This window comes from Pelobates fuscus, chromosome 8, assembly GCF_036172605.1.
Source record: "Pelobates fuscus isolate aPelFus1 chromosome 8, aPelFus1.pri, whole genome shotgun sequence".
In the NCBI taxonomy this organism is placed as follows: domain Eukaryota; kingdom Metazoa; phylum Chordata; class Amphibia; order Anura; family Pelobatidae; genus Pelobates; species Pelobates fuscus.
Window position 1 is genome coordinate 41,918,931 of NC_086324.1, and position 27,025 is coordinate 41,945,955.

At 40.2% G+C, this 27,025-nt stretch overlaps 1 protein-coding gene across 4 annotated transcripts in view; it reads left to right on the forward strand.

Annotated features, from left to right (window-relative positions):
- The window catches only part of MAP3K20 (mitogen-activated protein kinase kinase kinase 20), a 172,232-nt gene that overhangs the window by 35,321 nt on the left and 109,886 nt on the right, over positions 1–27,025 (forward strand). For 2 of the 4 annotated variants that reach the window (XM_063429738.1, XM_063429741.1), the window contains exon 2: positions 13,959–14,149. In XM_063429738.1, coding sequence (XP_063285808.1) covers positions 13,991–14,149 — 159 coding nt within the window. In that variant the 5' untranslated portion in view covers positions 13,959–13,990. The other 2 variants (XM_063429740.1, XM_063429739.1) reach the window with 2 other exon arrangements.

Consider the following 27,025-nt stretch of genomic DNA (forward strand, 5'->3'; position numbering starts at 1 on the left):
GCTTTCGTAGCGGGAAAATACTAATGCGCACGGCCATTGCCGCACATGCGCATTATGTTTTCCCCCGCCAGCTGGCGTCAAGGGACATTGGTGCTGTACTCAGGTAAGTGACCTTCTGCACCAAGGGAGGAGGGACCACGACAGAGGGGAAAACTATAGAGAGCCATAGTGCCAATAAAACAACTTTGTTTTCATGGCACTATAGTTTCCCTTTAAGAAACAGTGACAGGCAGTGGATATACAGATATGTCACCGCTCCAAAATACATACCCCCCAATGGAGGAGGGAGAATTTATTTTGTTGGGCTTGCTAACTCATTTCTGCACCATACCCACTTCTGGCTCTAGTGAGTTGACCAGCAGCATTATAAAAAGGTAAGGAGATATAGTAAAAATATACCAGCAATAAATCTGGCTGTAATTTAAGGAGGTGAAATAAGTGATAAAAAGACATGCAAACAGATAGAGATTGAGAAAAAGTGGGAGGAATGAGGCGAGGAAGATAAAAGGTGTGTTGTAAAGGGGAGAATGAAAACGGAACAGGGAGTAAATAGATAGGGAAGATTGAATCAGGAATGGAAGCTAAAGTGGGGAGTAGGAATGGGATGAAGAATAGAAAATACAAAAGAATAAAATTAAGCTGAATAAATAAGGAATGAATTAAGGTGAATTGAATAAATCCATATTAATTAGTATATTTTATTTAGAAGAGAAGGAGAATAAAAAGCGGATATGGTATGGGGAGTGGAACTAAAAAAGGTGAAACAGAATAAGGAAGGATTAATATTGAATCAGGAGTGATGAAATGAGGGGTGGAAGAGTTTGTATGGAAAACTGAATAAAAAAGGGAATTGGAATGAGAAGTGCCGTGGCATATGGCATTAGAATGGGAGAGCTAGAATAACGAGGGCAGAGTCATCGAATGGAAATAAGATATTGAGTGGGAAGGGAGCCAGAATAAAAATGAAGGGCTCAATTAATGAGAGGAAGGAGATGAGAAGGTCGGAAATATAGAATGAAGGAACAGGTGAATTAGTGGAGCTTTAGAGTAGTATGTATCTGTGATATGTCTGTGACGTAAATAAATTATAGTGAATTTGCGTGATGTCTGAGCATGTGAAAAAAACATCTGTTGGAAGGGAGTGATCATTAATTGAGGTAGTCTCTTTTATTGAATTCTCCTCGTTGGCATTGAATAGATGATTTATCATAGAGACTAATAATGTGCTCACGGCAAAGTTTGGAAATCTCTGCATTACTTACCTCTGGTCTAGTGCTGCCATGTTGCCAGCCAGTCAGTTAATGTTATATTACTATAACACCCACCTCCCGTCCCTCCTTCACCCTGCCCTTGGTGTGAATGGCAGAGCAATCCTCCGCTTGGGTTACTTTACTAATTGCCAGCGCCAGGTGTATTGCCAGCCCCAGGTGTGTTAAAACTACAGCTTTCATGATGCTTTGTCATTCTAAATGCATTCCAAAGGTGTGCAAAGCATCATGGGACTTGTAGTTCTACATCATCTGGGGATCTAGCTTTTGGGCATCTCTACCCATGCGGTGCAAAAGGCATTGAGGATAATACCAGATCTCTCCTGCTCTCCCTGTCAGTCAGTTGTTTCGCAGAGATGTCCATTCTGAAGCACTTATTGGCTGTGGGTGAAGCAGATATTTTGACATGGATTTTTCTCCCAATCTAGACATTTATAGCAGTTCTGCCAACACTATGTATTGGTGAAATTTAATTTGCTTTTAAACTAAGCAAATGTGTCTACCATGACAGTACCTTTTAATTTATAATGAGGTATGAGTGAATCTAAGTTGTGTGTCATAAGTAAGAAAACAAAATGACCCATGTATACATTGTTGCATACTAGTCATGTGGTATCTGCTGCTCAGCAAAGTTGTCTGGCAAATTCCGACCTGCCATACCAAGGAAGTTGGACAGCAATTGTCTACTTAGCCATTTAGTCCATTTATCTCCTACATTACCTGTCATCAATTATAGAGAGCGATGACGTGACACAGGAATCTGTCGAGATTTAAGGACAACTGTGACCAGAATGTTTTATTATAAAAATCCTTGCAGCGTGTAATGCAGCGTGTAAATTAATTCTATGTAAAAAACACCTGACAATGTGGTCCTGTCAGGTACCTGTAGTCTCTACCTCAGAGGAGGTGAGAGACTTAGACGTTTATCCTCCCAGAGGGGCTGTTTCTTCCGTTCCTCGCGGTCCCCTCGGCCATTTACAAGCCGACCGCGAGGGATCCACTTCCTTATATGACGCGACGCTCAGTAGTCGACGTCATGACGCCAACCCGGGACGACCTGTCAGTCAAGTCCCGAGCACTAATCAGGACTCGTCGGGGGCGTGATTACCCTCTAGAATCAAGGTATAAAGTAAGGCTTTCGGCATCTGCTCATTGCCCTGTCGTGGTTCTAGCCTGTCTAGTCACTCAGTGCTCTTGTATTCTAGTTGTCTCTTTGGTTCTGACCCGGCTTGTTTGTACTACCCTGTTTATCTCTGTTACCCTTTGACTCGGCTTGTCTCTCGCTTACCTGTCCTCTCGTTCCCTCGACCTCGGCTTGTTCCTAGACCATTCTCTACTTACTCCTTACGTTAAGTCCGGCTATTCTAAGGTCCGGTATACGTACCTACCACCTGTTTGTACTCTGCGTGTTGGATCCCTGTCCCGATCCTGACATTACGACAGGGCCAATGGATCCTGCAGGTACAAACACTCAGGTTGGTCCTTCTGACTCCAGGTTCGACGCCATGGATCACAGAATGGACCAGATGGCTCTAGCACTACAGGCGTTACTATCTCGTTCTAGTAATCAACCAGAAGAGATGCGTAATACTTCTATCTCTCCTGTGAGTTCAGGTCTAGAGGTAGCCACTGTAGGTGCTTCTTCCCGTATTACTCCACCTGTACGTTATGGTGGATCTCCAGAGAAGTGTCGTGGTTTCTTAAACCAAATAGGTATCCATTTCGAATTACAACCCCGCTCCTATCCTACAGATAGGGCGAAGGTTGGATTTATTATCACATTACTTGTTGAGAAAGCTCTGAGATGGGCCAATCCATTGTGGGAAAATGATAATCCGTTAGTATATAATTATAATGCCTTTGTAGCTGCTTTCAGAAGAACTTTTGACCCTTCAGGTAGAAAGGTCAATGCAGCTAGATTACTGTTGCGCCTTAGACAAGATAACCGAACACTTGTGGATTATGCACTAGAGTTCAGGTCCTTGGCGGCAGAAGTTAAGTGGAATGAACAGGCTTATATAGATGTATTTTTAAACGGGTTATCAGACGTAATCCTTGACGAGGTTGCTACTAGAGAGCTTCCTGAAAATTTGGAGGATTTAATTTATTATATTTCTCGCATTGATGAACGTTTAAGAGAGAGGCAGAACACTCGAGAGAGAAACCGTAGACCTTCCTTTAAACTAGCTCCTTCATTTCAAAGTTCTGAATCCACAACCTCACTTTTTCCAGAACCTATGCAGATAGGCAATACTCGCCTCTAAGAAGAGGAGAGACAGTACAGGAGAAGGGAGGGGTTGTGTATGTACTGTGGAGTCAGAGGTCATTTACGCCTAAATTGTCCTAATCGCTCGGGAAACGCTCGCACCTAAGTTTCTCTAGAGGACAGGCCTTGGGTGTTTCTATTTTGTCCTCTAATCATAATTATAAAGATCACAGGCTTCTGCTACCCGTTTCTTTAACTTGGGAGAAGGGAGTACTAGAAACTATGGCATTGATAGATTCCGGAGCTGCTGAGAGCTTTATCGACCAAGTTTTTGTTACCAAACACGCTATCCCATCCCAGTTAAGGGAAACACCCTTGGCCGTTGAGGCCATAGATGGTAGACCTTTAGTTGAGCCTGTTATTTTTCGTGAAACCATACCCGTTAAATTAACTGTTGGTATCTTACACGAGGAGGATATATCTTTATTGTTTATTTCGTCTCCTTCTGTTCCCATAGTCCTGGGGTATCCTTGGTTAAAAAAACATAACCCTATTATTGATTGGGAACTAGGGGAGATAGTCTCATGGGGTCAGGGTTGTCAGGACAGGTGCTTACGGACAGTGTCACCGCTTTGCGCAGTTAACACACCGATTAATTCTACCTACTCTACAGAGGTACAAATACCGCCCCTATACCTGGATTTAAAGGCAGTATTTGACAAAAAGAATGCTGATACTTTAACTCCACACAGGTCTTTTGATTGTAAGATTAATCTACTACGTTGTACTATGCCTCCCAGGGGTAATGTATATCCTTTGTCCACTAAAGAGAACTTAGTCTTAGAGGAGTATATTCGTGAGAACCTTGAAAAAGGATTCATTAGGAGATCCTCCTCTCCTGCCGGGGCTGGGTTTTTTTTTGTTAAGAAGAAGGATGGTACACTAAGACCTTGCATTGATTATCGAGGTTTGAACAAAATAACCATTAGAAATGCCTACCCTATTCCTTTGATTACCGAGCTCTTTGATCGTCTAAAAGGCTCCAAAATTTTCACCAAGTTAGATCTCAGAGGGGCGTATAACTTGGTGAGAATTCAGCAGGGACACGAGTGGATGACGGCGTTCAATACCCGTTATGGGCACTATGAATACACAGTAATGCCTTTTGGTCTCTGTAATGCACCGGCAGTATTTCAGGACCTGATCAATGAAGTTCTTAGGGAATTTCAACATGACTGCGTTATTGTATATCTGGATGATATACTTATACACTCTAGAGAGATTGAGACTCACCACAGACAAGTCAGAAGGGTATTGCGCAAGCTTCTTCAACATGGCCTGTACTGCAAATTGGAGAAATGCAGCTTTGACCAATCCCAGATAAACTTTCTTGGTTATGTGATTTCTGGGGAAGGGTTTAAGATGGACCCGGATAAGCTCCAGTCCATTTTAGATTGGCCTTTACCCAAGGGCCTCAAGGCCATTCAGAGGTTTATCGGATTCTCCAACTATTATAGGCGCTTCATTAAGGGATACTCTTCAATTATAGCTCCTATTACCAATATGACCAGACAGGGGGCTGACACTAAGAACTGGTCTACTGAAGCCCTTCTTGCCTTCAAAACACTCAAGGAACTCTTTGCTTCTGCACCAATTTTAGTTCACCTTGATACGACTCTGCTTTTCCTACTCGAGGTAGACGCCTCAGAGACAGGTATAGGTGCTATCCTGTCCCAAAGGTTAGGTGTGGATAAGCCCTTACATCCATGTGGTTTTTTTTTCCAAGAAACTATCAGGTCCTGAGAGCAGATATGACATTGGTGACAGGGAACTACTAGCAGTTATCATGGCTTTGAAGGAGTGGAGACATTTATTGGAGGGCACCTTACATCCTGTTACTATTTTGACAGACCACAAGAACTTGTCCTATATTGGGGAGGCCAAGCGCTTGTCCTCCAGGCAAGCTCGTTGGTCTTTATTCCTCACGCATTTCAATTACGTGCTCACTTATAGACCTGGTTCTAAGAATTCTAAAGCCGATGCTTTGTCTCGACAATATGAACCTTCTGCGATATCTGAGCCGGTTTTGTCTTCTATAGTACCCAGGTGCAATATTATCGCCAACACGAGTCTCAAGATTCACTCTCCGTTGCTTGGTCAGATCATGAAGTTGCAGCATCTGGCGCCTAGACAGACTCCTGGGGCAAGGCATTTCGTTCCTCCTGAACTCCAACTGGAACTCTTACAGTGTTTTCACAACAGTAAGGCGGCTGGGCATCCGGGTATTCGCAAGACATGTTCCTTGATCTCTAAAGATTTCTGGTGGCCTTCTTTACGGAAGAATATTAGGGATTTCATCGGAGCATGTGAGGTCTGTATGAAGTCTAAGCAACCTCATACGCTTCCATGTGGTTTGTTACATCCCTTGAACATTCCAGAGAGACCATGGTCCTGTTTGGCTATGGACTTCATTGTAGATTTGCCTGTTTCTAAAAAACAGACTGTGATCCTCACGGTGGTTGATAGGTTTACTAAGATGGCTCATTTCGTGCCCTTAACTAAACTCCCGACTTCTCCTGAATTGGCGGAGATATTCGCGAGAGAGATTTTTCGCTTACATGGGATACCTTCCGAAATTGTTTCCGATAGAGGTTCCCAATTTGTTTCACGTTTTTGGAGATCCTTCTGTTCTCAACTGGGCATCAAATTGAATTTTTCTTCTGCCTATCACCCTCAGTCTAACGGAGCTGCTGAACGTACCAATCAAAAGATTGAACAATATTTGCGTTGTTTTGTTTCTGAACACCAGGACGATTGGGTCGGTTTGATTCCTTGGGCGGAGTTTGCACACAATAATCTCGTTTGTGATTCTACTCGTTCCAGCCCCTTTTTCATGAATTATGGCTTTCATCCTTCCATTCTTCCCTCGGTCTCTCCTTCCCAAGGGGTACCGTCGGTTGATGTTCATGTTGCCAATTTGAGGAAGTTGTGGGATCAGACTCGACAAATTCTCCTACATAATTCCATGTTGTTCAAGAAACACGCTGATAAGCACAGAAGGGCGGCTCCGGTTTTTGTTCCAGGTGATAGGGTATGGTTGAGTACAAGAAACATTTGTTTAAAGGTTCCTTCTATGAAATTCGCTCCTCGTTACATTGGCCCTTACAGGGTTCTGACTCGAATTAACCCAGTTGCGTATCGCCTAGCTCTTCCAGCTGCCTTACGCATCCCTAACTCCTTTCATGTTTCCCTACTGAAACCGCTAGTCTGTAACAGATTTTCCTCCACTATATCCTCTCCTCGCTCTGTTCAGGTTGAGGGTCAGGAGGAGTATGAAATCAACTCCATCATCGATTCTCGAATCTCCCGGGGGAAGTTACAATATCTTATTGACTGGAAGGGATATGGTCCTGAGGAGAGGACTTGGGTTCCTCAGGAGGATGTACATGCTCCTCGCCTCCGCAGGGCTTTTCACTCCCGTTTTCCATCTCGCCCCGGTTCCTTCCGCCCGGTGGGCGTTTCTGAGAGGGGGGGTACTGTCAGGGTACCTGTAGTCTCTACCTCAGAGGAGGTGAGAGACTTAGACGTTTATCCTCCCAGAGGGGCTGTTTCTTCCGTTCCTCGCGGTCCCCTCGGCCATTTACAAGCCGACCGCGAGGGATCCACTTCCTTACATGACGCGACGCTCAGTAGTCGACGTCATGACGCCAACCCGGGACGACCTGTCAGTCAAGTCCCGAGCACTAATCAGGACTCGTCGGGGGCGTGATTACCCTCTAGAATCAAGGTATAAAGTAAGGCTTTCGGCATCTGCTCATTGCCCTGTCGTGGTTCTAGCCTGTCTAGTCACTCAGTGCTCTTGTATTCTAGTTGTCTCTTTGGTTCTGACCCGGCTTGTTTGTACTACCCTGTTTATCTCTGTTACCCTTTGACTCGGCTTGTCTCTCGCTTACCTGTCCTCTCGTTCCCTCGACCTCGGCTTGTTCCTAGACCATTCTCTACTTACTCCTTACGTTAAGTCCGGCCATTCTAAGGTCCGGTATACGTACCTACCACCTGTTTGTACTCTGCGTGTTGGATCCCTGTCCCGATCCTGACAGGTCCCTAGTTTCACAGAACACTAGAGCCCTCTGCCATGTTCATAAACCTTGGTCGGACTGAGGTAGAATCTGACCGTTAGGCTCCTGCTTCACTCTCTGCACAGAGGGGTGACATCATCAGCCATCGCCCTGTTTGCTCTGCCTAGTCCAATTCCAACCAAATTTGCTCAAGTCAAATGCTGTCAGAATTCGGTCTGTCAGACCGATTCTGTAACATTGATTCGCATGATGAAATCCCTGTTTTTCTGAACTCATCAGAACCAATCTACAGTCTGGAATCGCAAATTTTCACTCACTTGCTATTTTCAAGGGAATGATAATTTGAAGAACTATTTAGCTATGAAACATAATTTAATATGAAGAAAATGGGAGAAAATAAGAAATGTTGTTATTTTTTTTAGTTCTACATGACATTTTAACTGTTAATGTCATAATACTGTTTGCTTTTACTGCAATAAAATACACATATTTGTATTGAGCAAAGTCTCACGTGTAAAACAGTACCCCCTATGTACAGGTTTTATGGTGTTTTGGGAAGTTACAGGGTCAAATATAGCACGTTACATTTGAAATTGAAATTCGCCAGATTGGTTACGTTGCCTTTGAGACTGTATAGTAGCCCAGGAATTAAATTTACACCCATAATGGCATACCATTTGCAATAGTAGACAACCCAAGGTATTGCAAATGGGGTATGTCCAGTCTTTTTTAGTAGCCATTTGGTCACAAACACTGGCCAAAGTTAGTGTTAGTATTTGTTTGTGTGTGAAAAATTCAAAAAACGCCAATTTTGGCCAGTGTTTGTGACTAAGTGGCTACTAAAAAAAGACTGGACATACCCCATTTGCAATACCTTGGGTTGTCTACTATTGCAAATGGTATGCCATCATAGGGGTAATTTTCATTCTTGGGCTACCATAGGGTTAACAAAGGCAACGTAAGCAATCTGGCAAATTTTAATGTGAAAAAAATGAAACACAAGCCTAATATTTGACGCTGTAACTTTTGAAAACACCATAAAACCTGTACATAAGGGGTACTGTTGTACTCGGGAGACTTTGCTGAACACAAAAATTTGTGTTTCAAAACAGTAAAAAGTATTGCAGCAATAATATCGTCCGTGTAAGTGCTGTTTGTGCATGAAAAATGCATAACACGTCACCTTCACTGGCGATATCATCGTTGTAATACATTTTATTGTTTTGAAACACTAATATTTGTGTTCAGCGAAGTCTCCCGAGTAAAACAGTACTCCCCATGTACAGGTTTTATGGTGTCTTGGAAAGTTATAGGGTTAAATATAGTGCTAGCAAATTAAATTCCCTATACTTTCGGCATGGGTTGTCAGGCAGGTCCCGCTAATTGTAATTAATTAGGATACCTAATTATGTTAAAATATTACATAAATATATGTGTAGAATTAATATATGTATATATATATACATATGTGTATATATACGTATATATATATATAATTTTTTATATATTTTTATTTATATATAGATATATATATAGTGATATATACGTATATATTTATGTATATAGATATATATATTATTTCGTTCTACATGTAGTTTGATATAAATATATATATATTACGGTAATATCACAATACAGTTAGAATGAAATAAAACACCACATCTATATATTTTTTTATTATTTATTTTTTATTATTTTTTTAATGTATTTTTTTACGTATTTACATATTTTTTATATTATATATAAATATATATATATATATAACAATAATTATATATATATTTAATCAGTATCCGTCTACGTGTAATTTGATATTAATATATATATATATATATATATATATATATATAATTATATATATATTAATAGTAAAATACACCTAAACAGTGTATGTGTGTGTATGTATATGTGTATATATATACTTAGATCATATATATATTATATATATATATATATATATATGATCTAAGTATATAATTATTTTTTTTTAACTTTTTTTTAATTTGATTTCAGCCAGCAGGGGGACTAACTGTCATTACAGTTATTCCCCCTGCTGGCAATGCCTGAGCCAGCTATACCGGCCATGTGATTGTGAGGTCCTCGCAAGGACCTCACTCTCACATGGCCAGGGGGGGCTGCTGGAGGGCGGACGTGCCGCGGGGGGCTCCCTGGGTGTCCCCCCAACCGCGATCGCCGGCGTGGAATCACCGGCGACCGGGTAAGTAAAAAAAAAAACGTAGGGCGTACAATTACGCCAGGCGTCGTTTAGAGCCGCTTAAAAAAGGACGTAATTGTACGCCCTCCGGTCTTAAGGGGTTAAACTCACTGGATCCAATGTTATGGTTAAATAGTTGAATGTATTTTTTTTTTATTTACTTTCCTGCTCCTGAGAACGGAGATAGATTTCTCAGTCCCCTAAAGAAGCTGTGTCGTCTTTACATCATTGATTAAAAACATGAAAATCACCCGTTACGTGTATTATTAACCTTTTGTCATGTGATGCTCTGTTTGTTTTAAAATGTGTTTTAAAGCTGTAGCAATTGGCATCACAATCCAGTTCAATCCTGGGACAAGCAAGTCACACTTTGTACCGGAGGAAGATAAACAGAAACACTGTATCTGTTATTCCTCTGTAATGCTGACTGGCAGGAGCAGAGGGCAGAGCCAAAATGGAGGCATTCTGTACCAGAAGAAAGATAAATACCACGGTGTGAACTTTCATATTAGAATACATTTTTAAGACCTAATAAATACATATTTGTAAAGTAGTAGGCGTTAAAAAATACTGGAAGGGACATTTCCTCTTTAAGAGCTCATATTGTGTGTCACTTACCTGGGACCTCTTCCCAGTTTGAATGCAAGGTTAGAATGATTTGACAGCTGAGGAAATATATTCTAATCCTTTGTAGTGGTGGTAATCCTCCACTTCCCTATGTATTAATTTTTTTGTGCAAGTTATATTTTATTGACATTGTACAAAAGGATACAGAAATGATATGAGCAAGGGTGAACATTTTTCAAGATTCAGCATGTTAACAGATAAAGTGTCAGCTCACCTGCCAGGTCAAGGCAAAACCTGTTAGGAGAGTGCTACATTAACAATTCTCCTTTTGCTTTTTTAAGCTAGAAGGTATGCTTGGCAGGTGAGCTTACACTTGAATGGTCATTGTAGTGATACTAAAAAGTAGTGATGTCCCGAACAGTTTGCCGGGAACCATTCGCCGGCGAACATAGCGCAATGTTCGGTCCGCCCCCTATTCATCATCATTGAGTAAACTTTGACCCTGTACCTTACAGTCAGCAGACACATTCCAGCCAATCAGCAGCAGACCCTCCCTCCCAGGCCCTCCCACCTCCATGACGAATAGGGGGCGGGCCGAACATTGCGCGTGTTCGCGACCGCGAACATGCTATGTTCGCCAGCGAACAGTTCCCGGCGAACTGTTCGGGACATCTCTAGTAAAAAGCCTTCAGTTGATTTTTGGGGTTTTAATTGTATTGAGGCTTATGTGCAGTACACAATACATGGGGCCTGGTGCGAAACTGATCCGTGGGCCCCACTCCTCCCTCCCCCCGTCTGTGCTCCCCCCTCCGATCCATGCCCCCTCTCCCCCCGACACATACATACAGACACAGTCAAGACACTGTCTCTGCTATTACTGTGCACCGATGCACATTACGCTGGTATTTAACCTGCATTACAGAAAATGATATCGCTGTTTACAATGTTCGCATTGACATTGACGTTAGGACCTGCATGCAGGGGCGTATTAGCCGCAAGGCAAACAAGGCATTTGCCTTGGGTGGCATTTTTCAGGGGGCAGCAAAAAAAGCCGCCCCCAAATGCCCAGGGCAAATGCCTTGTTAGCCTTGCGGCTAACAAGGCATGCTGGGCGGGCTGCTGGGAAGTGCGGGTAGGTGGGCGGCCGGCGAGGGAGCACTTCCTCTGAGCGGTCTGCTCAGCTCCCTCGCGCGCCGCAGAGTGAGGCTGGGAGCCGGAATATGACGTCATATTCCGGCTCCGCCTCCCAGTCTCACTCTGCGGCCCGCGAGGGAGCTGAGCAGACCGCTCAGAGGAAGTGCTCCCTCGCCAGCCGCCCACCTACCCGCACTTCCCAGCAGCCACTGGACCACCAGGGAGACAGATATCCCCCCCAGCATTCCCAAAGGTAAGGAGGCTGGGGGGGTTAAATTTAAAAAAAAATGTATTAAATATGTGAGTGAGTGAGTGTGTTTGTATGTCTGTGTATGTCTGTTAGTGTGTCTGTGTGTGTGTGTCTGTTAGTGTGTGTGTAGTGTGTGTCTGTTAGTGTGTGTGTGTGTGTGTGTGTCTGTTAGTGTGTATGTCTGTTAGTGTGTCTGTGTGTGTGTGTCTGTTAGTGTTGTGTATGTCTGTAAGTGTGTGTGTGTCTGTTAGTGTGTGTGTGTCTGTTAGTGTGTGGGTCTGTGTGTGTGTGTGTGTATGTCAGTGTGTGTGTGTGTTAGTGTGTGTGTCTGTAAATGTGTGTGTGTGTGTATGTTAGTGTGTGTGTCTGTTAGACTGTGTGTGTATCTGCTAGTGAGTGTGTCTGTTAGTGAGTGTGTCTGTTAGTGTGTGTGTGTGTGTGTTTCTGTTACCTAGTGTATGCGTATTTGTCAGTGAATGTGTGTGTGTGTATTTAGAAGCCGGGACGGGGGAAGGGTTGGGTGGGGGTGGCGGGGGTGGAGGGTTGGGTGGAGGTGGCGTGGGCGGGAGGGGGGCGCCTGAGTTTTGTCCTGCCTAGGGCAGCACAAAACCAGGATACACCACTGCCTGCATGTCCAATATGTTTGTTGCATTTACATGCATACTTTTGAGTGTTTTTGCCGTGCTCAATAAACAGCTTTGAACACCTAAAATTCACTTCCAAGAGTAAAATTAGTAAAAAAAAAAAATAATAATAATATTAACCGCATAATATTTACCAGCATTCATCTGGCACCTTCTGCTTGACTGGATTCCCAAGGTTTCTTAATATATATTTTTGTTTTATAAATTTTGCAGAACTCAGAAATTATCTCTTTTTAATTGAGTGTGGGAACTGTTTAGATCTGTGTCATAAGATTCCAAGCAAATTAAATTAACTTGGAAGATTGGATAAAATATAGTACAGTATCAGATTTTAAGATTTTAAGTTCAAAAAAAGTTTAACAAAATCCCAAGTCTATTTATTTATTTATTTATTTAAAAATGAAGGTGGCAAGATCGTTATTCACAATTGCTGTTATGTGTCAATCGATGACGTATATATTCTATTTTTTTCCTTATGGTAACAAGCATGGTATGATCATCTGTTACGGACCTAATAACCTTTCTTGGAAGTGTACTTTTGCACACAGTGACAAAAGGAATCAGTCTGTACTTCATTATGTAAACTTGCAAATCCCAGAGAGGTTAGTTAGCAAAACACTTAACATTTAAAACGTGTTCTGAAAAATCTTTGTGTTTCGAAACCACTTTTACGCAAGCCCGTCCCAAACAGGTTGTCCGGTCTGCAGAGCTAATGCAGTAAATGTGCTAGAACGTTCATTTGCTAAAGCTATACTGTGGAGTGTTCCCTCTGTGAGGCGATTGCATGCCCCAGATTCCAGAACAGCTATGCAAGCTGACAGCCGAAAGTGTGCTTTCCAGTCGTCAGTACTTAACTATAGAAGATCTGCTGCCTTGCCAGGTTCTTGTACGAAAGTCTTGTGGTACGGGAACATTATAGTAACTTTACTGTGACATGACGAGAGGGGTAAAACAAACAGGCACTTTAATGGCAAGTGATCAACGCAAACAGTTTAGAAACCTTTTCTGAAGACAGTCTAACAGTGAGTAGTTTCAGATTGTGTTTACTTTTTATGGGGTCGTATAGAACTTTTTTTGCGCGGGAATGCTGAGTAATGATCACTTAAAGGTATACGTTTCAGAACTCTGAAAAAAGGTAGAAATATTTAACTGCGTTAGTCTGGTACTCAGCATGGTGTAAACACTCTTAAAGGGACTGTAATGATGTAAAAGAAATTGGTGTTTTTTTTTTTTTAAATTTAAGTTTCTATTTCTAATTTTAAAAAATTCTTGCAAATTGAATCTTAACATGTAGATTGCATTTGGCATTTGATGTGTTTCTACTTTTTGCGTTTGAATTTAAAAGGTCCATATTGTATTAAATGTCACGTCATGTTAACTTGATTTAAATAAACAGAGAATTGTGGAGAAATATACATTTTAGGTTGGTTTAGCTGGCTTAAAAAAAAAATCTCCATCTCCGCTATATTTCTGTCTATTTTGGCAACCCCCTTGTCAGTTCTTCCCAATTCTACGTTTAGAATTTGAATGTTACGTATGTTTTTTTTTGTTTGTTTGTTTTTAATTCATGTATTTGTCTACTTATTTGATTGCAGGTTGTTTCTGAGTTACCCCTTGCCATTATGAGATGTCGTCCCTAACCGCTTCGTTTGTGCAAATTAAATTTAACGACCTTCAGTTTTATGAAAGCTGTGGAGGTGGAAGTTTTGGGAGTGTTTACAGAGCACAATGGCTGTCACAAGACAAGGAGGTAGCAGTGAAAAAGCTTCTCAAAATAGAAAAAGAGGTGAGGTGTTATTTTCATACTATTTTCGCTCTGATTTATTAAGTTATATTTGTAAATTCAGATTGTAGAAATGTGCAAAGGGTTATTTGACCTTGTCCGTAACAGTTAAGGGGCAATTTTCTACTTAATGTCGGTAGTGATGGCATATCTCTTTAAATTCTCACTTGACCATTAACCTTCCATCGGGTTGTGAAATGGTGAGTATCAGTTGGATATGGGTACGAGAGCTCAAGAAATGGGTTAGACTCATTTCCTAAAGCACAAAAACATCCAGGATTTTGCCAATTTTGTTCCAGTGAGGATACAGGCAAAATACAGGTTACTGATGTTTCTTGAAGACTGAGTTGGGGCCGTTGCCCTTGACCAGAATTTAGAATCTTGCAGAGTATTTATGGTCGCTGGGTTACAGGTGCATAATTATTTCTTAAAGGGTTACTCCAACCACCATGACCACTTCTGCTTTTAGAAGTAGGAATCTATGTTTACATAGCTTGAAACGCTGCACATACTTTTTTTCCACTTTTGTTGGGGATGGTAGTGGCACCCCACAGCACACATGACTAGGCAGCCCGGAACTCCTGCCTAATATAAGTTTTGTGCAAAAAATATGTTTGTCATTGGTAATATGTTATCAGTAAGCAATTTCTGCAAGGGGAAGCTGCAATGTGCCCTTCCTCTATTCTTTATTTTAGCTCTCTGCCTCCCAGCCTACTAGTTAATGCTTGTTTTTTTATTTATTCTATATTACGTCTCTCCATTCTCCATCCTCCAAATACGTTCCTTCCACCAGAAATGTATTTTGTACATGTTGTGTTTTCTGCAATTGCCTCAATAAAGATAAAGATTAAAAAAAGAACAACGTTGCCAGAAAGGCCATGGTAAAATACCTTGGAGTATCAGGATTCATTGCACTTTGGAAAATATAAAGAGTACTTTTTTAACATTTCTTCCATAATGAGAATGGAATAAAATTAGACATGGTAAAAATGGTCAAGAGCTTCTTTCTTTCCAGACGTGCAAAACAATCCCACCCCAAGCATGAAACGCGTCAGACTATCTCCCCAGCCCTTGCCAACGGCACCGATTTTTAAATGATGAACAATTTTTCTATACTTGTTCTTGGATGAAGGCTGGTTTTGTTAGCATCCCTATTGCTGGGTCAGCCTGGTTCTTGCACCTTTGCGTTTCTCTACTGATAACTTGTCAGAGTATTTTTACTGAGCGGTAATGTCACAAATCTTAATCTTGCCTTGGAACGCAAAACTAACTTGTTTTAAATGCCAGGCTACTGAGCAATACCCGTCTGGAGTTGGTAGAGTTAAAACCACATAATAAGCATTTTTATTTAGGTCCTTCAACATGTTCATTTTGCTCATTAGAGTATTATTTATTTTCCCAGAAGTTTGCTATTTTTTTGTTTTGTTTTGTTTTTCTCTTGCTGATCTATGACAAAGTTATACAACTGCCTGATTTTGCATGTTGTAATTAATGTCTTTGTGAGCCTCTGTTTGCTTTGTCTTGATTTTCTATTTTGTTGCCTCGCGTTATAATAATATGTGCCACATTGACGCAGCTGCCCATCAGATTTCGATCTGACATTAAATGCACTTGGGACACTAATTCCTAACGGGTTCTACATTCTTCCCAATTGTCATGTAATATAAGTGCCTAAAAAATATAAAGAAAAACAACACAAAGACTATAATAATTGGGCAAATCAGCATTTTTCCATATTTTTTCAATTTTTTTGAAAGTAAATTGTTATGTGCACATTGTTATTGTATTTTACTTTGGTTTTAGGAGATATTTGGTTTGAAAGGTATCACATAAGAAGAATTCTTTCAGTATCATGATTTTATTCTACCAGTGCTCAGTGTCTTTTAAACAATGTAGACAAGTCTCTAGACTTTAAATGCTGGGGCATCTAACATGTCCAAAGTGAATTTACTGCATTTTGTGGATTTGTATACTGTGATAATGTAAGTGTCCCTGTTTTGGAACATTAAATAAATAAAATCTCATTATTATTATTTTTATTTTTTTTACGGAACCATTTCTGAATTTAGGTGTTTGGTAAACAATGAGCAGATTTTATAATCTAGATAAGGTTGTGTGTCTCTTTTATTGTGCAGTAAAACAAAGTTTTCACCTAATAGGCGCAAAAGGTCTGCGTTATATTAAAACATTGCCTTTTACAGTTTTGATACAATAAACGCCAAGCTACTCATGGTAGTATAGTCTAGGGCAGGGGTGCCTGAAAGGTAGATCCCCAGATGTTGTAGAATTACAATTAGAACTCCCATGATGCTTTGCATTCCTTTAGAACGAAAAAGCATCATGAGGATCTACCTTTTGGCCAGCGCTGGTCTATGAGGTACAACTATTATCCGGTTTTAACTGTTTCCCCCCAGACATAGTTTCATGAATCTGGTATAGCCTTTGTAGTTTTTTTCTGAATGGCACATTGTGTGCGTATGAGCAGCTCCAACGCCATGTAGCACTTTTTTGGAATGCTGATGTTTACAATAAATTGTAATGATTCCTGAACATTTGCTTGAACGTGTGCTATGACTGTCTATAGTGATTATCTAAGTGCGTCTGAGTTTTTTTTTATCGATGATGTCGTCTTTATCTGTTTAAGGTTCTTTGTCTGCAAACAACTTAAGTCGTAGATCTAGAGTAGGGGCGACTCTGTTGCAGTGACACAGAATTATTGACTGTTGATCAGAAGATTGGGCTTGTATTTATATTGATTTCCCAATAGGTTAACGGTTAGTTAAAAAGGTTATTAAAGCCAAACAGTAGAACATCTCAATACTGTACTCTTCCAGACTATTTTCATGTGATCATGGACAGATCTGTCAAGATAATCAGAGTTTCTATTGATCTACTTCTACCAAGTGCAAGAATCCTTTAACCCTGTACAACCTCAGATTGGCTCTGTATCTGTATTTGTTGTAGAAGGAAGATATCTGTTTTCTGAACTTAGTCCCCCGTTATAGAAATCCCGAATCTTTGTTCTTATCCTTGTCGCATAATAAGATGCTTCTAACTATCCGTGCACCTTCTAGTTCCAACACATGCAGGGCCATTTTACTAAAATGAGCATTTGGGGGAATTCACTGTGAATTTTAAATTTAAGGCCAAGGTAGCCGGCTCTGCTTCCAGTTCAGCTACTTCGAAAGTTCCAAGTTCCAATCTGTGTAAGCTGAGATTCCTAAATACGCAATATTCTGCTTGATTTGGGGCAATTAGTCATTTTTAAAAAAAAAAAAAACATAGTCTTCTTGGGGCTAAGACTAGCCCTGTTTGACTACTATCTTTGCTGTTGGAAGTTGAATGGGATGACTCTGGGCCACTGAACTAGCGATGATCTAAAGCAGAGGTAGGCAACCTTTGGTCCTTCGGATGTTGTGGACTACCTCTCCCCTGATGCTTTACCAAAATTATAGCTATAAGAGTATCATGGGAGATGCGGTCCACGATATCTTGAGTGCCAATGGGTATCTCCCCCTGGTCTAAAGTATTGTGATAGCTAGACATGCTTTGAGTACACAGTTATTAAATATCTTGACATGGGTAGTCCATAGGGGAAGCAAATACACTATCAATGGATACATTCCAAAAAGGCATCCATTGTATCTAAATACTGTTAGATGTTAAGTGTTTGTTATAACGAACTGTAGACAAAGGTGAATAATGCAATGGTGACCGGAAATAATTTAGCTAATGTAATTAATTTATATAATACATTTAATTCGTTAATTAGTAATGGTTTTATTATTGAATTAATTAATTAATTTAGATAATGGGTTTAAGTATAACATTTTGCCTCCATTTCTTCATATCAGATAATCTCCAGAAACTTTTCTCCACCCACTTTTAACCATAATATCTTCTCGACATCATTAGAAATGTAAGGGAACAGCTGGGGGACACAATAAAAAACTCTTAAAAATTTATCCAAGCATGTTTTGTTAATAAAACGTGTCGTAAATTCTAAATACATTTTATATTTTACTCAAATTAGATGAAATTGGAAGAATTCTCTAAGTCGGCTATCTTTTTAGTTAAACAATTTTGTGATGAGATTTGAAATATACAATTCTGAGTTTAGTGCTCCACCCCAACAGTGAATGCAATATAGTTAAATGATCTTTCCCCAAAATAAATGTATGTCCACAAATAACTACCGCAGATCATTCCCTAGGAAATGACGAATCACGTCTGTCACATACATCGAGGCTCCCGAACTGTCCACATGCGTGTACAGAATTGTGACCGCTTGCTGCAGAGTCAAATGCAATATGTCACGTGTGCTTTATTTTCAGACACTAACATCACAACTTAAAGATCCGTGAAATTCAAGTTCGTAATGGAGATGGGTTGTGATAATGTCCTGGTGTGGGAGAAAAAGTATTCATTATAGTTTTGCAAATTATAGCAAGTCTCCTGAATATACACACTGGACTCTTTGTTTAATGTATTTTTTTTGTTTCCTTTTCCATAAACAATTTTATGCACTAATTGCAAATTATTCAACAATGTCGGCAGCTGCATTAAATAACTCATCCAGAATCCATTTGCTGTCTGTTTCATATTAGCATGTCTCTACATGCCTGCTGTATGCCGTGGACTGATATTTTGCATAACTCCCACGTGTCCCTTTTTTAGGAGGGACAGTCCCTCTACATCCTTTTTCAATCCAGATATCCCTGTTTTTTTCCTAGGAGCTGAGAATGTTTTGTGAGTATGAGAGGATCACAGAGATCCAGTGTTATGAAACTTACAAAGCATTGTTCACTAAAATGATAATTGTTAGGAATTCAAAGTGAATTAAGAAATTTACACCAAAATAGTGGTTTTATAAAAATTCTTCAAGTCAATTCTGTCTTCAGTTTGGCTATTTTGGCCTTAAATTGAAATTCAATTTAATTTTGCATTGAATTCCGGGTAATTCTCACATTAGTGAAAACCCATGGGAGAGTGACAGATGTGCATAGGGTTTGGTTTTAAATAGAAGATTTTTTATTTTATTCTTAAAGGGACACTCCAAGCACCATAACCACTACAGCCTACTGTAGTGCTCCTGTTGTAGTGCTCTCAGCCAATGAGCTAAGCTCTGCACTACCAGGCTAGCTCAGAACAAAGAGCCTCCGGGAGCAAAAAATGAGGTGACTGGCGACCGGTGAACCTCGGTTTGCAAACGGTTTGACAGCTTAGCCTAGGTGAGCACCAGGCCTTTTCTGGCAACATAACCACTACAGTGGGTTGTTCGTTGTTGTGGTTATGGTGCTCAGAGTGTTCCTTTTATTTGTTTTTTTAGCCCAACAAATGGCTTTTAACAGGCCATGAAGGCACTGAAAATATGTATTTGTGAGGTGTTAAAAATAAAACTAATGATAAAATGCTGTAATGAAAGAGCATAAAGCATTGTACATACATTATGCCAGCAAAACTGCTAGATTCTTTAAAGGACACGCTGTGCACTATAACCAGTACGCCAGTATACGGATTATGGTTCAAGGACTGTGTGTGCTGTTGCACATTTTTTTGTTAGTTTCAGAGCAGTTTGATAAAAACCAGGGCTGTATGTAGCTCCCATAGACTGCAGTCTTCTCAGCCACATTAATAATTCAGAATTTATACATTATTAACATTAATTCTATACAACCTGCACAGCTGTGATAGACAGAGAATGCTGAGGCAGGTTAGCTCAGCGCCCTCATACTATCACTGCAGTCCAGGTTGGATGGAATTATAGTTATGGTACCTCCTCCTATCTGCTAGCCATTTCCACCATTGTAACAGTCCTGTCTATTTTTAACACAGGCACTACCTGTAGCTAAAGCGTGTGGCCAAGATGATTCTGTGACTCTCAGCCAAAATAAAATGCAGACCATTAACAGTGAGATTGCACTAAGTTTGATAAAAGCATAAACAGGACTATTAATATTCCTGGGCTGGAATAGAGACAGACCGATACCTGGTGACTGTGTCAACATTAAATATCTTTATGGCAACATTGAGTGACACAGGAAATTAGAAAGAGTCCCAGATGGTTTGCAAGTATTGTGCTTGTCAAAACGATATTCAGGAAAAGAAAAATAGACATCCAATGCTTATCCTAATCAATATCATGTAATAAACCTACCCATCTGGAAATCCCATAACATTAAGTTCAGACACATGTTTATGATATGCAATGGAGTTAGAAAGGCCAGTCCTGATATCTTGCATCCTTCATGTCATATTCCAATTTACAAGCAGCTGTTGCTTAGATAAAATCATTTCGCGCAGACAGAGCAAATTAAACTTGTGGCTTGTAACTTCCAAGAAACTTGGTGTTAAATTTTTTTTTTTATAATTATTAACTGATAAGTTTAATGGAACACACTGAGCCACAGTGGTCACTAAGACTACACAGAACACGATAAACAATGTATTCTTCTGATTGAATACTCTGACGGGAAATTAATATCTATAGTTACACCTATCAATCCAGCGTTGAGAGAAACAAAATGTCTTTGATGTCATAAACTTTAATTTCTTCTGATTATATAAATAACCCTTCATGACCCTGTAACATATTTGCTTTAGCTAGCATAGGTGTGGTAGTAAATTTAAGCCGTTTGAGAGTAGTAATTGAAGTGAGAATTAATGTGCCAGGGTGGAATTAATATATTATTTTAATGCATAGCATAGAAAATGTATGTAACCCCTTAGTGACCAGGCCATTTTTCAATTTTATTACCGTTAAGGACCAGGCCTCTTTTTACATTTCTGCAGTGGTTTTGTTTAGATGTAATTTTCCTTTTGGGGGCCTTATCAGATATCCCAATGTATTTTCTTGCCATAAGCATGCATATATTTGAAAAGTTGACACCCCACAGTAGTTGAAGAACGTGTGTGGAGGTAACTGTTCAATCCTCAATTTTACACACGCACACCGCTTTTTGACTGTGATTTAGGAGAGCCTGTTGTTGGTTATTGCAAGAAAACACCCCGGGTTGTTTTCTGCAGGCCTCCTTAGGACACCCATACCTCCCTCCCCCCCCCCCCCCCCCATGCATAGGTTTGCCAGGATTTTGGGAAGATACGGTTACAATTGTATGACTTGCAATTTGAGTTGAAATTGAGAGTATTTCTTCTGATAGGCCTATCTTTAGCTTGGGGCTTATCACATACCCCAGTTTTATATATCGCCACGAAAGGGTACATACTTGAAACGTAGACACCCCGAGGTATTGCATGTGGAGTGCTTTGATGCAACTTTTTTTTAGCCAGACAAAAAATAAAAAAAGTTGAAGAACGTGTGTGGAGGTAACTGTTCAATCCTCAATTTTACACACGCACACCGCTTTTTGACTGTGATTTAGGAGAGCCCGTTGTTGGTTATTGCAAGAAAACACCCCGGGTTGTTTTCTGCAAGGCCTCCTAAGGACACCCATGCCCCCCATGCACGGGGTAAATGTAACAAAGCCCCCCCCCTCCAAAAAAAAAGACACCAAAAAAAAAACTGAACGGCAAATGTTAAAAAATAAATAAAAAATGGACCAGCGTGTGGTATCATTTGAAGCAGTCGCCAATGCAGAGTCCAGGCTGTCCAGGGCAATCAGGACACTACAATATACACTATATTTTCTCTGCCCCCTCTTAGAACAGACCCTGCATCTTTTTGGGGGATTCTGCTTTGCCGCAGTAGGGGGAATTTTAAAAATAAAATGTGTAGCACCAACTCTACTCTCTCCCATCACCGCCCGGGGAGCAGGTGCATCACGGTACAAAATCCCCGAAATTATCTGGAGCTGAAACTGTAAAAATCTCAGTTGCGTCCCGGGGTTTGCTTTTTTGAACAACAAGAAAGCGTTGTGGGTTGCAATCTGCATTAGGTAGATTGCAACCTTTTTGTACCAGTCCCTTGTCTTTCGTATAATTAGGTAGGGCTGCAGCAACTGATCTGCCAGATCAACCCCACCCATATGCCGGTTATAGGCCTTGATGCACACTGGCTCGCTTGTTCTCTCAGCTCTGCCACGTACAGGGACCTCCACAGTTCCCTCAGTGTGGATAGTGGTAAGAAGGTACACATCCTTCTTGTCTCTGTACTTAACTGCCAACAGCTCCTCTTGGCGCAGAGCTGAGGTCTCCCCCCTTCGTAGCCGGGTGTGTGCAAGTTGTCCTGGGAAACCTGTGCTGTTCTTTTTAATTGTGCCGCAAGCTACTGTATCAAAACAGTACAGTAGCTTGAACAAAGGGACACTTATAAAAATTGTCAGTATACAAGTGGTACCCTTTGTTCATCAGGGGGAATATCAGGTCCCAGACAATATTGCCACTGGTTCCCATATGTTCTGGGCAACCTGGAAGGTCAAGGTGGCTATCCTTTCCCTTGTACACCCGGAAGGCCTGAGTATACCCAGTCTCGCTATCACAGAGCTTATACATCTTTACACCATACCTAGAGCGCTTGGAAGGAACATACTGCTTGAATCCCAGCCTTCCCTTATACTTCATCAGGGATTCATCCACGCATTTATTCCTTCCAGGTGTATAAGCCTCTGCAAACCTGGCAGCAAAGTGGGTAATCAGGGGGCGGATTTTATACAGCCTGTCAAACTGGGGATGCTCCCTAGGGGGACACAGGCTGTTGTCGCTGAAGTGCATGAAATGCAGAATCATTTCATACCTCTTCCTCGACATACATTGGGAGTAAATGGGGGTAGAGCATATGGGGCTACTACTCCAGTAAGAGCGGATGGAGGACTTCTTTTTTTATGCCCATCAGCATAGTCAATGCCCAGAATCTTTTAAATTCTGGCACATCGATGGTGCTTTGCCAAAAAAGAGTCAGGATTTGTAGCTCGGAATTGATGGGCATATAAATTAGTTTGGGCGACAATGTTCCCCAATACATCATCGCCCAGAAACACCTCCATAAACTGCTGAGGGCTAAATCCTGTGACATCCAAATTAATGCCAGGATTTGCAGTAAAGGATGGGATGTCTGGCCTCTGGCGATGAGGCACTACCCACTCCTCAGCAGTTCTGCCAGCTGGAGCAGCACGTCTCCTTCTGGCAGGGGGACTAGCAGGCACAGATACAACATCACTAGATACATCACTAGCAGCAGACACTGTATCTAGTGATGATGTATCTGAGCACCTGGCAGTGTCAAAATCAGGGTCAGAGTCTGACATAGACGCTTTAGACTCTAGCGCAAGGGTGGCATATGACTGCTCAGCGCTGGTTGACTTCCGTGACCCATGGGACATGATCACAATCACTTTACTTAGTGACCTGTCACACAAAAAAAAGACAAAAAATGTAACCCCTAAAAAAAGGAACAGACAGCAAAATAAGTGCTGCTGTGCAAGAGCCTGTGATCTGTATAGTGATCACTGGCAGGACAGGGGTTAATCATTCTGAAAAGAGCTTTTGGGTCTCAAAAAAGAAAAAAGATCACAAAAAAATTAACCCTTAAAAAAAAGGCACAAACAGCAGAAAAGTGCTGCTGTGCAAGAGCCAGTGATTATAGTGATCACTGGCAAGACAGAGGTTAATGGCTCTGAAAAGAGCCTTTGGGTCTCAATATTTTACAAATCCCTACCTATAAATACCTAAATCTCTCTAGCTAAACCACAGATCTCTCTCCCTCTCTCACTAAAACACAAGTGAAGAGAGGGAGGCAGATCCACACTAATCAGAGAAATGGGGAACACACTTGGGATAAAATTGCTAATGGGGCAAGCTGTGATTGGATGACCCCAGCCTGCCCCTTATGATGCGGCATGCTAGGGACACGCCCAGAAGCACATTTTTATTTATTTATTTTTGCATATTTTTTAAAACAATAACTAACTAAATTTCTTTTTAAAGGCATTTTAAAAAAATACATTTTAATGGATTATCTATCTGTGCGACAGACATGATGTGTAGTCTAATATTAATGTTTGCTGATGCATATTGCTATTCTTAATTAATTAATGACTTTCCTGTTTATTTTCTGGTGATAAATGAATGCCTTCCCGGCAACAGTAACTAGTTATAATAACACTTCCAGATCAGAGCTTAGCAATATGCCATCCAGTACTGATGCAAAGTAATAACAGTGTAATTGCGTCCCTGTTACATCATTGCTGTTGTTTAATACTTGATTGGCAGGTCTTGCTTCCGGAGTAGTGGACATGGTAAAACCTGTTATGACTATAATAAATAAAATAAAAAATAGATACTTAAACAAATGCATAAATAAATAAAAGGATATAAAATTATTTTAGAAAAGATTCAGAGATACTTTTTGCATTGCATGTGGTATTGCAAACTTACCTGTCAATCAAATAACAGATTTTGAAAGCTAATATGCTTGGGGTCTTATATCTAAAGGTTTTTAGCTACACTATTTAATTTTATTGGAAGTATGCAGATCTTGGATTTCATTAAAGGGATATTATAGGAACCTAGGCCACTTCATCTCAGGGCTTAGGAGAGAGACATAAAGAGACACAGAGGGGCTGTGGAAGGAGCAAAAGAGACAGATAGAGGCTTTAACTAAACCCATTTGATTTTAGTTGTGTCGACTAAAATCTACTGGAGATTTATTCATTTAAAACTAAACTAAAACTAAAACAAACAATAAAGGAAAGTATGTCCCAAAGTGGTGTATACAGCTCAAACACCTAGTGAGGTATTCCCTTCACCTACACACATACATATAATAATACACAAAAAATAGGTGGAGCTGTAAAATACTTCCCTCTCTTCAAGATACGGCTAACAAAGCTGAAACAGAAACAGAGGGAAACACAATAGTGCAGCACAGTGTAGATAGCACACTCACAAAAATAGAGCCATAAAGTAACCTGGCTCTGGTCTGGATATCAATAGGATCCTTTCAGGGAGATCCAAACCCCACAATTGAAAGGATCCTATTGGTATCCTATTGATATCCAGACCAGAGCCAGGTTACTTTATGGCTCTATTTTTGTGAGTGTGCTATCTACAGATATTGGATTTACTCTATATTTTAAAAGATTTATCTGCACTATTGTGTTTCCCTCTGTTTCTGTTTCAGCTTTGTTAGCCGTATCTTGAAGAGAGGGAAGTATTTTACAGCTCCACCTATTTTTTGTGTATTAAAACTAAAACAATTCAGATGACTAAAATACGACTAACATGTTTTTTTAGTCTAAAGACCATGACTAAAACTAAATAGAAAATTGCAGCCAAAATTAACACAGATTTTTCCAGAGTTTAATTTTGTAAAATAACATTGGATGTCATTGGAAAGGTCTAATACACACATGGTGCTCATCGAGCATGTGCTTTAGGTTCCAGCATCGGCAAAACGTAGCGAGAGGAGATCGATCCAACACTGAGGGACCCAGGAGCTGAAAGTAGGTAAGTGGAAAAAAAAGGATGTTTAACCCTTTAATCACTGGGTGGGAACCATAGAGGCAGAGGGACACAATCGAGTTAGGAATACGGTTTAGTTTTGTATGACTTACACTATAGTGTTTCTTTAATAATAATAATTTTTTTTTTTTTGTATCACCAGGTTATTTACTAAAATGTGAACTGTTAGGAAGTCAGAGAGATTCTTCAACATTTTGACTAAAGCAAACAAATTGGAAAAAATCTCCAAACCAGCCATATTTTTTTTGTTTGGTTGTTTTTTTTCTAAAAGTCGTAATTTGCTTGAATTCCAAACAATTCATACCTTTTTATTTTAAACATTTTTATTATAATAATTATTATTATTATCACCATTTTTATAGCGCCAACAGATTCCGTAGCGCTTTACATTATTATGAAAGGGGGGATTTAACTATAAATAGGATAATTACAATAAAACTTACAGGAACGATAGGTTGAAGAGGACCCTGCTCAAACGAGCTTACAGTCTATAATGATGAATCTTTGCTCTCTAACATTAAAATAACCTGAAATAATTTTTTGGGATGCCTGTGTACTTAGGATTTCTAAACATTCTTACAGAATTCCAGTGATATCCGCTGTCAGTTTAACAATGTGCTGGTTCCTTCTAGTTAAAGAGACCCTACCAGCACAGTAACACTACGGCTTAGTACACTCACTCTAAAATTGGGAGCATGTACACAGTTTGACAAAACCTCTTAACTTGTGATGTAATATGGAGAACATAAAATTCCCATATTTTTAATCCAGGCATTTGTATGTAATAGGTGATGGGGTACAGCTTGACTGAATTCACAAAGGGTGCCTGTGCCAATTTGGAGGTGACAAAGTGATATAGTGCTGTACCCTTACCTCACTTCACTAACATGCAACAAATACACTATCCATAGGTTCCAAAACTTGGACAATAATTCCTGCATTAGAACACAGCCTGCTTACAATGTAAATTGTTGATATCCAATAATGCAATGCATTTTGCATGTGAATGCACATGCGTGTGCATGACATCATGGAGAGATTGCCATCATTAAAGGCACTCTGCAAAGTATATGCTCCCACACTGTGCCACATCAATCTGTCTTTTTAAATAATAATAATAATAATAATGTTATGTACAGCGTTGCGGAAAGTGTTGGTGCTTTATAAATGATGTATTATAATAATAATGATTATAGTTGAAATATTGGTGTCCTCCTTAGTGGACATCTGAACTATTAGATCTCTTAGACTGTGACGGCGTCACTAAAAAGAAGCCTCGGATTTCAACCCTTCCCGGGCTGTAATCTATACTTTCCCAAAATCTTTGCCACCAACCTCCTGTTCTCAAATAAAGATACGAAAGAATGACTATGGGTTGTGGGCCCACATTTTTTCAAGCTTAATGGTAGCGTTATGAATGAGCCAAGTACTAATTTAGTTTCTAGAAGACTTTAGATAAGT